This window comes from Arctopsyche grandis, chromosome 1 (assembly GCF_051622035.1).
Source record: "Arctopsyche grandis isolate Sample6627 chromosome 1, ASM5162203v2, whole genome shotgun sequence".
NCBI lineage: Eukaryota > Metazoa > Arthropoda > Insecta > Trichoptera > Hydropsychidae > Arctopsyche > Arctopsyche grandis.
Window position 1 is genome coordinate 20,772,302 of NC_135355.1, and position 17,541 is coordinate 20,789,842.

Here is a 17,541-nt window from a genome sequence, read left to right on the forward strand (position 1 = left end):
ACAGTAGTTGTAAAGAAAATTTTTGTACTGGTACTTGCGTATTTTTTTTCTAATTTAAATATGTTGTAGGAACATATTGTATATTGTAAACACTATTTTAGTATCACAAATGAAATTGAAAAGTATTTTGAAATAAAAGTCTCGAGCATGGGGTTGTCGCGGGCCGCGCCTTCAGCACCTGGGTCGCTCGTCAAATGTGTTGTTGAATGATGTTGGAGTCTCGTCAGTGTGTCAGAAGGCGCGTTCGTGGTTCGACCGCTCAACAAAACACGCGATCCGTTATCAGTTCAACATGCGACCCTAAAACGATCCAAGTGACAATGAAGTCGACACCGGTGTACACGTAACATTCCCTAAAAAGAATAACCATGAGCTACCCGACAGCTCAATTGAGTCCACCAGCCAATGAGGACCGGAGACAGGCCAACTCTGTATACATGAGCGCTCTGAATAATCGCACTAAGCACCTTGAACCTCTGAAGATACCAGTCGACAATCCAGAGAATGGAACGAGACGACCCAAGCGACACAGGATAGCACCTGCATATCCCAACGGAAGCGCTTCTTTAGGTAGTTTGAAGAAGAACGACGGCGGACGCAGCGATAGTGAAAGATCCAAAAAGTCTGGAGACGACGATAGTATAACTTTAGTCTTCAACGGCAGGAGCAAGGCGGGCTCTGATCTGAACTCGTCTGCCAAGCAGTACTTGAGCATGAGGTCGCTGAAGCCCGATGATGGTTCGGCTATCTCTACTGGATCTATGGTTCGCACTGGTTCTATCGTTTTTTCCGATTGCAGCCAGCTATCGCAGAAGTTCAACGATGCCATGTCGATGAGGTCCATAGCCTCGATTGGCATGGGATCTACCGATGGAAGGAGGATGGTCATCAGGAGGGTGCCCACCTCGCCCAACGAATTGCTCAACCTCGTCAATCCACCTACGTAAGTGTAATTTTCTCATTTAAAATTTTCATAATTGAACAAATAAACTATATCTAGAAGGTTCGAATAATTGGACAACGTAGCCAAATTTTTTTTTAAAATTTAAAGTACTATGATGCAATATATATTTTATCGAACTTTATGAAGTTTTAATTGAAACAATGAATTAAATAAATATTTTCAAAAAAAATTATAGGAAAATTCAAAAATATGTAATCTACTTAAATTGTACAACATATATATGTCTATATATACATACATATGTATGTCTGTATTTAATGTTTTCATAAATATACCCAAATTAAAATAAATACACTATACGGTACATAAAAAATTATAATTCTAGAATTACATGTGCTAGGACTGTAATAAGTACATACATACTTTTAAAACTATACAGTTTATATGCAATATGTGAAGACCACTAATGTTAGGTTCTATATTATAAGTAATAGCAGAATACAAATTTTATATCTATATATGTATATATATATATATATATATATATATATATATATATATATATATATATATATATACGATATATATATATATATATATATATATATATATATATATATATATATATATATATATATATATATATATATATATATATATATATATACGATATATATATATATATATATATATATATATATATATATATATATATATATATATATATACGATATATATATATATATATATATATATATATATATATATATATATATATATATATATATATATATATATATATATATATATATATATATATATATATATATATATAATCTATATACATATATACGATATACTTGTACATAGATTTTGGATTATAAGATTCCTCAACACCAGTATTTAACCTTCATTTTAGAGTAGTTAACTTGTCACGATTTTCCTAGTTGGATTCACTCGATAAAAACAATTTTTTTATCGTTTTTTGCATCTCGTTTATCTGTGCTAAAACACATACTAAATAAAAAGACACAAAATATGAAAAAAATATCTATGATTATTCACACCAAATAAATCGAAAAGCGTGAAGTTCGGAAACGCGCTCTGAACAAAAAGAGCGGAAGTGCGAAAACAAAAGAAGCAGAAATATGCTAAATAATATAAAACGTTTAATTGAACGCTGAATGTATAATTAATGTTTTTTTTTTATTTTGCGTACCTACATACATTTTATAAGAATGCGACACAGATGCACTTGTATAAATAAAAGCATAAAATTAAATAAAACATTTAAAAATAATTCTTTATAGCGAGGCTAACACTATTTAGCCTCAATTTTTAAATTGTAGAGCAATTTTACAAGAATAATTTTAATCTACACAATATTGAACGATATTCGACGGCCAACTTTTCATGCTGGATATGAAAATTCCATGTTAAAATAGAGAAATATGAAAAAGCAATTTCTAAATTTGAATTATTTCTCTCGGAAACTAACATACTTGCATGCATAAAACATATTTTTGTACCTAATAAATAAATTAAATTAAAACTAGATTTATTATCGACTAGGTATTTGTAATAATACATATGTATGTATGTATGTATGTATGTAGAAATATGGAATATGCTGAGTGATTAATTTAATTAATTAATTTATACATTAATTCAGTGCGTTTATTTATTGTTAATTGCATATAAAACGTGATTAGATTAATAGTAGATTTATTACGAAGTGGGTTGTTGTGTCTCGTGTATTTGTTATTATGCATTCAATGTGCGCGGGTGGTGAACGTATTGATGCAAATTTTTCCCAAGAAAAAATCGCATCTTCAAGGCGTTAAAAGTGAATTCACAATTAATAATGGAGTATATTGCTACTCTTTTTGATTTGTTTTTTATTGAATGATTTCTCTACGTTGTCGTACTATTATTGAAGCCATTTTAAAATTTTATTCCAAGATCGCTTTTGGAACAAACTTTGTTTGCATGTTACGGTATACTAATGGGGAAATACGTTGAGTAAATCAGTCGCACTCCATAACATCACCCCAACCCCTTGGATTTCTGCAATAGTTTCGTGTGTGTCATGTTTCTTTCAAATCGATCATTTTGATGTTTATTTTTAGGTAAATCTGTTATTTTCATATTTTCTATACACAAAATATAATCATATTATATGTATACATAGTAGAATTATTTTCATCGTTTTTTTGGTGGTACTAAAAGGGTTATTGCTATTATGTATGCTTATTAGGGATTGCAATACCGGTTTACTGGTAAATCGTCAAAATTTCGCCATCTGTAAATCTTAAAATTGACTGGTAATGACCGGAATCTATTTGATTGCGAATTAAAACGTATACAGGCATATCATTTCGTAATATTACATTAAAAATCAATGCAAATGCATATTGTGGATTATATGCCTAGAATTTGTTTATTTCCAGTAAATTCACCGGCAACACAAACAAACTAAATCGCAATAAATGTGATCAGACGGTTGTTTCAATTATGTATAAAATTTTAAATGGTCCAAACTTTAAATAAATAAATATGATTAGTTAAAAACAAAAAAATATTTACATATTATTGCGAATTTACTTAAATGCATTTATATGACATTATTCACCTGAGATTTATTTTTTATTATTATGATCAATTTAGGTAAACGATAAAAAACTTTTAATTTACCGGTAAATACATACATACCTCAAAATCGATCATTAATCACGTTTTTAATCGTGATTTGTTTCAATTTAGATGCTTCTTTTGTCAATAAAATTGATTGTAATCCTAATAATTATTTTATTTCAAGTTTACATTGCTATGATTTATTATAAGGATTCAAAATGATTGAAATCTGAAAATAAGATTCTCGCATTTAAATTAATGTTAAATTATTGATATTTTAATTTAAACTAAAATATCTTGAATTTTCACAATTTTCTTTGAGTTCCTTAACAAATGTGCTAAATTCAATATGTATGGTTTGATATAATTAAATGACGAATTAACAAAAATAGCTGGTTAGAACGATAAATATCAAGTAGGACAAGTTTATTATAATAAGTTAAGTGAAAGATTAGATTAATTTATTAATCCCAACACTAGGCAAGCGTTGTGCTTGAATAAGAGAGTGCTAAAACAATTATCGAAGTATTAACCGAGTGCTAATTTTGATAATATTAATTGACGAGCCAGAAACGGTGATAGCGCAACAGATAACAATACCAATACGGATAAAATTACGTTATTATTTAAGAGGCAAAAGGGAGATGGGTAATAATTTACGATGTGAAATATATAATGACGACATTATTATTATTATTAAATCACGTGACATATTTTAGAGGTCGCATCGGAGCGTTGCTTCGAGCGGATTAAGCCGATCGCAATTGCTACAATTTAAATGTATAATGGTTTCCTCTCATCATCAATGTACACGGCCGCCGCCACGTATTGAGAACAACTGATATTTTTTTGATATGATTGGCAGTCTTTTTGAACGATGGATGTTCGTTTTTTAACGAAATCACCTCGACAATGTTGCATTGTCGTCGACGCATAAATATTTTAAAATGGTGCACCAAGCGGTAAATGTCAAATGTATAATATATACATACATATATTGTACGTTGACGTTTGTGGCCATAACATTCATACAAATGACCTACCATTGCACTACTTTAAAGAAATCTGACAAAATGAGTAGGCGGCGGAAAGTCAAACAGGTAAGGCTACTGGCCACTGGCATAGCTGAGCTGTCATCGACTCCAAAATTTTTGGATTCTTTAACGTGTTTATTACGATTATTTTTCACCATTGAACTATCGAAAGTGATTTAATATTCTATCGGTGACCAAACTGCACAAAATGGCAAAGTTTCAAACATATATTGACTGACCAATAAGCGAAGTAAAACATAGAATGGCTTTGTAATAATCAGTAAGTTTATTCTTTAAAAAAATTTAAAACAAACAAAGATCTGAACAGTGTTTTAATTAAATGTGTTTTAATTTTTAATTTGTATTTACTGTGATTTCTGAAGAATTTTCAAAGCATGTACATATGTATATGTATATAATAAAGAGAGATTTACATAGAGGAAGAAATTAAAGTCGTTGGCTTGGATTTTATATTTAAAATATAAAAACTATATGAAATTACTGAGAATCTATTGTGCCCTCGATGGTGCTTCTTTTCACTACTAACTGATAGCAATACGTTAATTTACCGTTAATTGGCGTTGATGCGGTATTTTGTGCCAAGTAGCCAACAACTATCATATTGCCAGTGAATAGTGTATTTAAATCTAGTGTATCTGACAAAGTACAGTATGTTTTTCCTGTATACATATATAGTATCAATTGTTTTCTAATATATTTTTCTCTTTCACAAGTTAAAAACTATTAATTTTATTACGTGAAAAATAAAACATGTGTACATATATAGTATGTATATGTTACAATTCAAATTTACATCTCGTTCGTTCATAAACATACTAGTTTGTTCATACACGAACCAATCTGCTAGGTTTTACTGTAGAAATGAACAAATTGATAAACGAACTAGTTTGTTCATGCATAAACAATTAGGCAAAAGTTAGTATTCTCAATCGTTTGCTCCATTTTCTATTCTGTATTTTATGTACATATGTATGCGTACCCTGGGTTGAAGTGTTTTAAAAATGAGTGGAAATATAAATTATAATAAAGTTGTAACGTGGTTTCCACAGTTGATGTTATGACTAGAGTACGGATAGCCAAGGTGCCGCTCATTGTTCAATTGTTGTAAATGCTTTGTAAAAAAGTTCGGCAAACCTTTAACAATGCATTTACAACATTTGAACAATAAACGGCACCTTGGTTATCCGGGCTTTAGTTATGACACCTTGAAATTTTTGACATTTGAAATTTTTCATGCGAAACCCGGTGGGAATCTATTTGAAGATAGCTTTTGACTTATAGCACTGAATTAAAACCTATAGTTCGTGTATGAAAAACCTAGCATGTTCATGAACGAACCGGAGTGAACACGTGGACTGTAATATATAAATTATATAAGCTTATCGGAAATTTAAATAATTTTACTTGAGGTTTTCCGTAAACATTTGCATGTAAATATACATATATTTATTGCGGATTTTCTTCCTGTTACGATATACATATATATATATATACATACATGTTAATAATAATTGTGATTGTGATTGTACGATTAAATTTATTTATTGTTATTTCATGGTTAGGAATTAGGATGCCTAGTAGCTGAAAATTGCTAGCATTATACATTTTAAGTTCTGGAAGTTTAAATCATCTTCAATCGACAACATCCGATATTTACATACACCTTTATTATATGTACGTACATATTTACACCTTGAGGAAAGCCCATGTTTATTATGGTCACCTCGTGCTCCTCAACTGTTTAATCACTTCCGCCAGCGATAATTTCAAAAGGGCGATGTCAGTCAATTCCCGCATTTGTAGGTTATTATACTTTTAATGCCGAATTTTAGTTTTGAATAAGCTTTTAAGTGATAACTCAATGGTTAAATCTATTAATCTACAAATTTTGTGGATATGATACATATGTAAATACATAGGTATGTACATATGCATACATAAGTAGATTTGATCAATGAATACATTAATCATATTTTACTGCTTTGGATTTTATTCCTATTATGAAGATGCAAATAGGTATAGTGACACTGTTATTAAAATATAAATGTGTAAACAAATGATTGTAGTGCTCTTGTCAGTTTTGTAAACATTGTCGCATTGTCGGCTTGTTGATTCTTGCGACACTCCAGGTGTCTTCACGAACGTCACTGTCCCGTCAGATAAAATTAATTTATCGCTATGGGATTGTGCGATCGTAGCTCGAACTAGGTCTTAAATTTCGTCTAGATTTACTTAACAGTATACAGGTAGATTCGAAGGGGAAAATTACAAGCGATATGTAATAGATGATGTTTAGGCCGTGACCATCGGTGTTCATGTCACCTCTGGCTTTTGTTATCTTTATGCAAATCTTGTATAATTACGCGAGTCGCATTTACATTATGAATATTTTACTGAAAAACATACATACATACATATATGTACATATCAGTGGCGTGCCGTGGACATCTCCCTGTTTTTTTTTATCGCACAGCCTTACTTACGTGTGTGAGAGCAGGATACAAGGGGACTATGTGACATCCTACCGAGTCTATTTGTATCCTGCTCGCGCACACGTTAATAAGGCTGTGCGATAAAAACCGAAAGTTTCCACGTCACGCCACTGGTACATATTTATGTACATACATTATTTTTGTTTGAAAGTATTAAAAAAGTACATATCTAATCATCTATATACATATATAAAATTGAAGGGTCTACCTCACGGGACCGAAAGTGAAAAGCCCGTAAAAGCAAATATCGGAAGGCAAAGATCGAAAATCGGAAGATCTTAAGTCGAAAGATTATAAAAAGGGTGCATGGTAAACGGTACTATGTATATATAATATATATGACTGGCATGCGGTGAAATTATCTCTCTTTTTGTCATACAGCCTTGTTTAATGTGCGCGCGCAGGATTTGAGAGGAAAAGCCTGTTCCTCTTGTATCCTGCTCGCGCAAATTAAGTGAGGATGTACGACGGGGGGAGAGAGAGTTTTACCGCACGCCTCTGATATATATACATACTAACCGAACATTTCCGACTTTTTAACATTCGGTTCGGTGACGGTCACCCAAAATTGATTGTTTGTCTGTCTGTCTTGAATAGGCTCCTAAACCACTGAACCAATTACGATGGAACTTTCAGGATTTGTTGTATGCATGTCCGGGAAGATTTCTGTGAAATAAAAACGGGAAAAAACCTCTTAATAATAATATTCGTAATTACGATTCGTAATTCGTATTATCGAAGCGAAAGTATTAAGCGCCATTGTGTAGTCAAGGAAATTTGTTTGTTGGCAACCACGATAACCAGTTGGTTTTTGACGACACGTCCGCCAACTCCAACCATTACTTGAAACGCGACGCCAACCAAAGAAATCAAATTCGTATTAAGTCGCGGGCAAAGCAACGGAAAGCTAGGAACATTAACAAATACAAAAACAAAGGAACATTTACATTACCAGTGTTTTTATTGATAGGTAAAGTATGAAACTATCATTTCATACATTTGAATAAAAAAGGCACCTAAAACATTCAACAGATAATGTTGGAATTTTCAGGATTTCTTGTATGCATGTCCGGGAAGCTGTAGCAGAACAAACTAAAACTAAATTAACAAGACGCTTTGTAAAACTACACACCACAAAGGAGATTCTGAAGGTTCATTTATGACACTATTGGCGAAAGACATCAAGTGACTAGGCAATACGAACATTTTGTCATTAGATCACAGTGCGTCGACAAGAGAAAATTATTTTATCGTTACCGCAAATTCTGCATATGCTGGTGAAGCTATGGGAAGAGTATTGGCAGACATATATTTCCATGAGTACAAATATTAAAGGTTACATTGTATTTACCTATTTACTTTAATTTGACATGTAACGAAAATTTAAGGCGGTGCTAGACATTTCCACTTGATTGGTAAAATAAAATTGTTAGGATTGTAAGGTAAAATAAACAAACAATTGAATTATTTCAAATGTGTTCGCTGCCTGCGTTTTTCCGACAAATAGGAACGGGAACGGGAATTACAGGTGTTATTGTGGCATTGTAACGCGTGCCGGGTTCAGCTAGTATATACTAAAATCAATTAAAAATAAAACCAATTAAAAAGATTTTAATTGATCACAAAGTATTTGGAAGATACGACCATATTTATTAAATATAATGTATAAAAAAAATAACGATATTATGTATGTATTTACGATAAAAAAAGTCGGATGAGAAATTGAACGATTATGTTGTTATGCATGTCTATGTAAGTTTTGTCTTCGAAGTATTCTCAAAAAAATAAATAATGATTTATAATGAGAGGAATGAGAGCTAATCGATTTTTATTGTACATACATACATATATGTAAACTACTTCATTATTCACCATTCTAAAAAAATATTGAGTACAAACACTCTTTGCAATTCAATACATATACAACTTCCCAGTTGAAAATATTCAACTTCCTAGTTCGATAATTTCAACTGTTCGTATTAGGATAAAATTCCTTAGTAAAAATATTTTATATTCCAGGAATTAAAACGAGAATTAAATCAAGCATGAAATACAATATAATACAGCGTACATCTAGTCAGATCAAATTCAGAAATCACACGATAGTCGTATTTCCCTTTTATATTATTACTATTCATGTATGCATGTATGAAAGTATGATTACTATTTATGTATGCATGTAATGCATATATGATATGTATGTACATACTTATCATACATGCATTGAGACACTTAAGTGTTGTGAATTTGGACAAAATTGATTATAGATTTCGGTCGTGAAAAATTTCCGTCTTTCCCCTCATTGATATAATTATTCAAATTTAAGTATTATAAAATGAAGAATAGACAGCCGAATATAATCAACGATTTTCGTAATTATCTCTGAAAACAACGAGAGTAAAAAGTCTCCAGTCTCGATGTGTTCTTATATACATACATATGTACATATGGATGTATTATATGTATGTACATATTGTTTAATAACACTGAGCAATAAAAAAAATCATATTTTTTTTTACCGGAGCGGAAACTAATCAATCTTTACTAAGTTTGACCCACTAAATTCGAATATGACAATGATTTTGTTGGCTTCTTTTCTTTTCTGAGAAATAGGCGTTTAAAAAAAAGTGCAATTTTTACAATTTTTTTATTTTCTAGTCTTAAGAGGGCTGGACAGCAGCGCCTTGTCCATACAAACGTACTATACTTCTCCCTTCCTCAATTATGGCACTAGAGAAATCATTTTTTAATATGCTATGGATATCTACCATTGGGGTGCATCTATCGTTTTATTTTTTTGATTAATTATTTTTTATATGAACTAGGAGCCGCCAAACATCTATAAAATCGCCTCTTTTTTACACCCACGAAACGAGTCCAGCGTGCTTATTTAACGGTCGATTTTAAAAAAAATACGCCGATAGATGCACAGAAAGTATCTTTCTCATACCGATGATGAAATTTTTTTAAAAATTGGTCTAGTTTTGGAGGAGAAAATAGTAGAATACGAAACCTCGATTTTGTCAATTTAAAATACGTTTTATCTGGTCGAAGCGCAACTGTCGCATTCACTCAATATATATATTGATATATATTGTCGCATTCACTCAATATATACATACACTCAATATATATATCGAAGAAAGGAACGGTAACAAAATTAAGGTTTCAGGTGTACAGCCCTCTTAAGCTTAACATCCAGTATTGCTGTGATATTTGAGCGAGTATTGGAATCAATAGTAAAATGTTTTGTTATAATTATTGTGTTTTTATATTGCTTTAAAATATCTAGTTAATTAATTAATCTAGCTAATTTTAAAAGTCAAAAATATATATTTTTTATACATACTTAAAAATTAAAATGTAAAAATTGTGCATTTTTTTTAAACGCTTTTATCTCATAAATGAGAAGAAGCCAACAAAAATCAATGTCATATTCGAATTTAGTGGATCAAATTTAGTATGTATGTATACATTATACTGAAGTCTATTTTCATATTATACTTTACCCAGTTTCACTCATTTTTCATATCTTGTTTAAATCACGACTGTTCTGATATGATCATTCATTCAAATTGATATTTCTCTTTCTTCAACCCCTCGAGTGACAAAGATATATTAGACATGTGCATTATGCATATTCATATATAATAATTTTATAAATTATAATTTGAGTGCAAACGAACTATTTATGCGTAAGTATGCAAGGTGAGCATTGCATCGAGTATGGTCCATTTCATATGTATACAATTATTATTATTAAAATACTGCGGATAACCTATTGCGGTCGCGTACCGCCACTGAAAACCAAGGACGTATCCTCGCCGAGTAAAACCGCATTACACATATTATACATACATATAGTATACCAAGTATGTATATATTTTGCGATTGAAAGTTGTATTTGTGCATTTGAACTTGAATTACCGAAATTTGATATGTAACAAAAATAAAATAAATTACATATCAGCCGGGATGTGGTATAAATAGAAGTAATACCTGACGTATATTGAGAAAAAAATAAAGTACAATTGAGTATTGCAATTAGTGTTTGTAAGTTCGCCCACGTCATAACTCAATTGAACCCCGATCGGTTAACTGGTCACGATTAGTCACAAAAATACCTAATTTATGGATGAAAATTGTGTAGTTACTGCTATTAGGAAAACATTTTTTAGTGAAGAACAGATAAACAGATCCAATGTGGATGAAATTTTACTTACATTTTGGTAATATTGAAGATTCTGATATTGCATATACCTATGTGCATATATGTATGTACTCACCGAGTGAAGCTTTGAAATTTTCATCTACATTAGTTGGTTATATGTTTTTCTTTGTGACATAGACTTCCTACAGTGACAAGGTTCTCTAAATAAGATTTGAGCTTCGATATACAATGTAATACATACATGTCAATTAATAAGAGTATACTAGAAGAATGTTAAATAATGTATGTACATACATATTATATATGTATGTATAATTAAATGGATCAAATGAGGAAGATAATGATGTTTGTAGCATGGCATTAAATCAGTTATCACGCCGATCGCGTGTTGAGCAATCAATACATATGTACATACATAGATTAACATGCTTAAAATTTCCTCGAATCTTTTTAAGCCATAATTATTGTAATATGATATCTACTGAGCTAAAATGATGTCACGACAGAACGCTCACGGACATAAAACTCAAAGACACAGCAACCCACAACGCTCACGCGACAAAACACTCACGGAGCTTGAGCGTTTTGTCCCGTGAGCGTTTTATTTGTGAATAGTCTGTGAGTATTTTGTCGTGCGAACGTTATGTCGTCCGCATTTTGTCATTGAGCATTAGGTCCGTGAGCGTTTTGTCGTAGAACCAAATTCTGTCAAGTGTGCTCTGCAAGCAGAGATGGCTCTACTTAGTACATAATAAACAAGTTGGATAATTTGAAACTAATTCCATTGATTGTCTTCACATTCGATAGGTAATTTATGCCATTAAAATTACATAATCCCGACGCATTGGATTCATTTGGAATCGGTTTCAAATGATCCCAATCGTTAGGTATGTGCTAAGCAGAGTCATTCCTAGTTGCAGAGCACACTTGATAGAATTGACCCAAACGTTACAATCAGTCAGGAATCGAAGGATCTATGTAGGTTGAACTTTTCAAGAAGCATGTGATTATTTGTAACGGTGATAATAAAACGAGAGGTTAAGAGTAGAGGAAAAAAATGGTAAAATTAGAACAATTCGTTGACGGCGTAACGAGCGCTAGGTCTTCCGGTTAAGGAATTGCCATCGCCAGCTCGGTTAAATGAAGACGTCCGCAATTTTCTTGAGACGACTAAGGAAGTGGAAGTCGCGCCAGGAGTCAGGAAGGTCTCCGGGTCGGGTTTCTCGCGATTTTCCCGCGGAAAATTACACCAGTTCCATATCGCATGGTGCATGTTTGATTTGCACGTGCGGTGTCAATTACCTTGAACGAGCACAATTGTCCCCAAAGGAGATGTACACTAACTTAATGCCACTATAAATGTCAATTTTGTTAATCGCATTGCACACTTTGTGTTGTGTTTAGCCGGAAGTTGATTTATTATTTTAAATGTTGCTACGGAGATCAGCATCAGTACCTCTCTATTCGAGTATCTGGACGTGTTCGGAACACATCCGTTTTTCAGCGTGTTCAATCCTATATACAAAGTATTTTTTAAACAGTTTTTGGTTATTTATCATTTGAGAATATGTTTAATGGATATAATTAAACTATCTGCTATTTTTATTTAGTATTGACGAAGATCTACCCGAGCTATCAATATAGATATGTGCGTAATTTCGGATAATAGTCAGGATTATTAAAAAATGTATAATTTGCTGTGCAATGTGTAATTAGCTGTAAAGCTAATTATAAAGAAAGTTTATATAATATTCCAGTATGACTGGGCTCGATAAAATTGATTTTAGATACATTTCAGATTTTAGATACAAGTATAAGTATAACGCTTTTACATACCTAGCAATGGGTTTATAATTTGAAAAGTATTATACATATGTATGTATGTATACAAAAAACATAATTTGCTAATAACTTTTGCATTTGACAGGTCATCGTTACTTTTTTAGTATTAAAAATATGGTTAATTTAGTGCTCTACATATTTACATATTAAAAAATCTTGTTAAAATATGATAAAACGGAATAAAAACATAAAGATTTAAGAAGGATTAAGCACTATTTAAATAATTCCTTATCTACATACATAATACCCGTATACATATGTACATATTTATCAAAGAAAATACAAAGAAAGTACAAGCATTGATATTCCATAAAACATTTCATTAGATATAAAATAATTCTAATATTTCAGGAATACATTCATTGCGTCAATAAAAAATACTAAATAATATTATAGTTGACACAAAATTTTCAAAATATTATACATATATTAAATTTGAAAACATTAAAATTATATTACGACTGCAAAAAATTAAGCACACCTCAGAGTAAATTAGTACAAAAACTTATGTAAGTCTGCAAGTCTAATGCAAGTCTGTACGATGGTTGCAATTTACCCTGCATTTGATGAATAAATTCAATAAAATTTTTGAGAATTAAGTATTAATTGTGTTGTTTACAGCCGTAACAATCGATAATACACCCATGAATCTAACTAATAGAACAATGATCACTTTATGTATGGCGAGTCAGAGAGGTGATAAGTGATCGTTCGTGTAAACATGTTTAACGACACAGACGATTACGTGTGTTTACAATAAAAATCAAAATTTATATTTTATATTATACGCGTGATGTTTTATAAACATTTAAAAATAAGCTATGGTTTTTTTTCGTAGATGTACATACATGTGTACATATTTTCGGTAGCAATTGTCAACTGGATGCTAAATTAGTTAAATGATTTCATTTAATTCAATTTTTTTTTTTTGAAAAAGTTTAACGGAAAGTTATTTTTAAGTTATTAGTACACAGTTATCATTAATTACTTCTGTTCGATCTGTAAAATTAGCAGATACTGTATAGTTCTCTAATTTTAGTACTATGTACACGTTTATGTAGGTGATAGAAAATACGTATTTGTATTTGAAAAGCAAGCGATAATTTCGTATATTTTTATCAATGTCGATATAAATATGTATGTATAATTGAAGCATTGAAATTTTAGTTCATGATTTTAGCCAATTTCACCATATTATATTTAATATGACATTTTTACACAATACTTTTAGGTTTACATATTAAATACAATACCCATGTATGTACATATTTTTCCTATATACATATACCTATGTATGTACAAAAACATTAAATATGTATAAGAAAAAAGCCTTTTAAAAATGACATTTATTATGTATAAGTACGATTAAGACATTTTATGTAAAAAAGTGTACAATTTTTTTTATATTGAATTAAAAAGATTCAATGTACATATACATATATAACACATTATAATTTATCGTTTAGTTATTATAGCTGAACACATTGTTACTATTATATAAATAATTGAACATTTATTATAACCTAGCTTAGGTAATCGTGTGGAAAACTCAAAGTTTTCCACTGAATTTTCATTTATTTCTTAGTTTAACGAGAGTCAAATGAATATTTATTTAACTAAAATCAACATTTATTTTTAAATAAGTATTTTTAGATATACATATTATATCGAACATTGAATTTATCAGAAAAAAACCGACAGAAATTAATTTTATTCTCTGAAACAGTGAAAATTTAATAGCATTGCCGAAATTTCTTTAAAATTTATTTCACATGTAAGTTAGAAATCTATTAACTTTTATACTTAGTGGCATTAAAATATGATAGCCAAGTGAAGCTATCTTCATGTTGTTGTGATTGCAAGTTCAGCTTAAACTTTTATCATGTTTTTAAATTACCTTTGTCTCGTTGATGTATCTGTACACAAGTTTCACATCAGTCACAACTGTCAAACCACTGTAAGACCATTCAATCTGTCCAGTGTATATATAATATACATATGTACATATAATAAATGTATCGAAGACCGTCCGGTGCATAACAGTGTTGACACTTTCGATGTCAAAACATTTAGCGCACATACAAGCTAAGACCGATTGGACCAAAGATTTTGACGTCACACCCGTTTCCATAATTCGTGTAGATTTTTTGTATAAACAAGTCAATTTGAGAGCAATGTTATAAAGTGTGCGGTTCGTATTCGGCTCTATTCAGTCTCGACTGAACGGTATCGAAATTAGCATTCAGTTACTGGGCTCTTTTTCGAATATAACGAACGAGGAGGAAGATGACGGTCATGAACAACATGGCGGAGGGAAGCATACCAAGGAGAAGATCGCTCAACAAAAACAAACTGTATTTACAAATCACCCAGCCGAAGATCATATCAAAGAGGTATAATTCACAGAAAGCCAATATGATATAAGAGAGTGAGTCGCACTAATTATAAGTTATATTTGGTTAGTTGTACTGATTTTTAAATTGATTTTTAGAAAAGTCTATGTAAAACATAGTATTTATTTCCGAGACAAAAAACAAGAATGAGCAACTTCTTTCGAGACTGTTTATATATGTACATATTTAATTTGTATTTAAACGTTCATAGATTGTATGTATGTACATATGTACATACATGTATATGAGCCGTTTTATTTGAAAGTAGCAGAAGTCCAATTTTCAGTTAAAAAAATACCATTTCTGTTTGACTTAATTTATAGATTCTTATCACTTATTTGAATTCGATATATCCAGAATCTTGGAAAAGTAGGGCCACCAGTATTATTAAATATTGTTAAACAAGATATTTCTCGAAATGAAGAAAAGTGTACTTTCAAATATAACGGCTTATATACTGAATTTTCAGAGGCGGAATAAGTCATTGGGAATTTTCATGTAATAAATAATTTATTTAATAATAACTAACTAAATTAAACTAACTAGTGAAGCTCATATTTCCAAAAAATATAACAGCACATATAATTTACAGATCATCATGTGTCAAATAAAAAGCTCTTAAAAATACCGTTAATAAAATTTCGTTTCACCTAAATGCACTACAGATATTCACGGCATCGATTTACATATAATCTACAATTCTCAAGAATCAACGTTTTCAATTTAACAAATTCACATGACATATACGTAAGAAAAAAAGGGAATAGAATTTCGGATTTTGTTTGCTTGAGAATTTATTTTATTACACATATATTTTAAGTAAATTTCGTGTCAGATGTGGTGGCGTTCGACAAATCGATAGTGTGCGATATCGACATACGTCTTTCAGGAGCGTCAGATTTTTAGCTTTTATTATTATTGGCAAGCTTTTCTCGACAAATTTATTTTACTATGCTGTTTTATTTTTTTTTTGCTGATATTTAATAGCGAAACTGAGGTCGTGGTGACGCGCTACTTTACACGTCTTGGTGATTCTCATCGACGTGATGTTATTTTTATATGCGAAGTTTTTTGTGTTTTCACTTTAGCTGAAAAGCTACTCTATTTTCGATGAACGTCACATTTAAAGCTATTTGGGAATTCGACATTTTTGTGGCGTTTCGTCGCAACTTGTTTTGTCTTTTGAAAATTTAGTTACAAATCACAAGGAATTCATATTATGTATATTTTATTCAGAAATTAAATACACATATAATATCTTTTAATTTATCAATCATCATAAATCGTAGTCTCACAAGCCGATACGATACTGTGCTGCTTGTCTTCAGTTTGCGACCCTACATATGTACATATGTACATATGTATATTGTTCTAAATTCTTCTTCCAGACACTCTTATTATCTTTTTGATTGATTCGCTTGCTTACGTTCGTAAGTGAAAGGTTGGGTCTGTCATAAATTCATGTATGTGTTATTGTATATTTAATTTATTTCTTGAAACAATTGAATACCAAGTTTTGTTTGTTAAATATTATATAATATATGTATGTATTCATTTGTTTTTTCTCTTAAACAAGGAAAATAAAGTAGATTTTAAATAAGCCGGTGTTATTAAGTACTAGCTTTATTACCCGGCTTCGCTCGGTATTTGTAATATAAACTGCTTACACATGACTAATCTAATAAACATTTTATTAAATTTATTTGAATACTCAAACAAACATATATAGTAAGTCTCTTATAAAAAATTATATGTATACGAAATTATATGTACATCAGAATCTGGTGCCTGCGCCCCCCGCGGCCACGCCCCCTAGGGCTTTGTCCCCAGAGGCTTCGCCACCGGTGTCTGCGCCCCCGACGCGAAGGCGGCTTCGCCCTCGGTGCCTTTGCCCCCGGGGACTTCAAATCCTTTGAATCGAAAAAAATCGAATTATTTATTCGATGACGTCACAGATTTACGGCCCAACGAACGAAGGTTACATACATACATACAAAGTCTCTTTCAAAATTATATATTAGATGTACATACATTAAAAATAATTAAAAAT

At 31.0% G+C, this 17,541-nt stretch overlaps 1 protein-coding gene across 2 annotated transcripts in view; it reads left to right on the forward strand.

The window, feature by feature from the left end:
* Positions 1-222: 222 nt before the first annotated feature.
* Positions 223-17,541, forward strand: part of ine (solute carrier family 6 member inebriated) — a 31,115-nt gene continuing 13,796 nt past the window's right edge. The window contains exon 1 of one of the 2 annotated variants that reach the window (XM_077430058.1): positions 223-943. In XM_077430058.1, the coding sequence (XP_077286184.1) occupies positions 369-943 (575 nt within the window). In that variant the 5' untranslated portion in view covers positions 223-368. Of the gene's footprint in view, positions 944-15,305; positions 15,492-17,541 lie in introns of those variants that run through there. The other variant, XM_077430066.1, reaches the window with a different exon arrangement.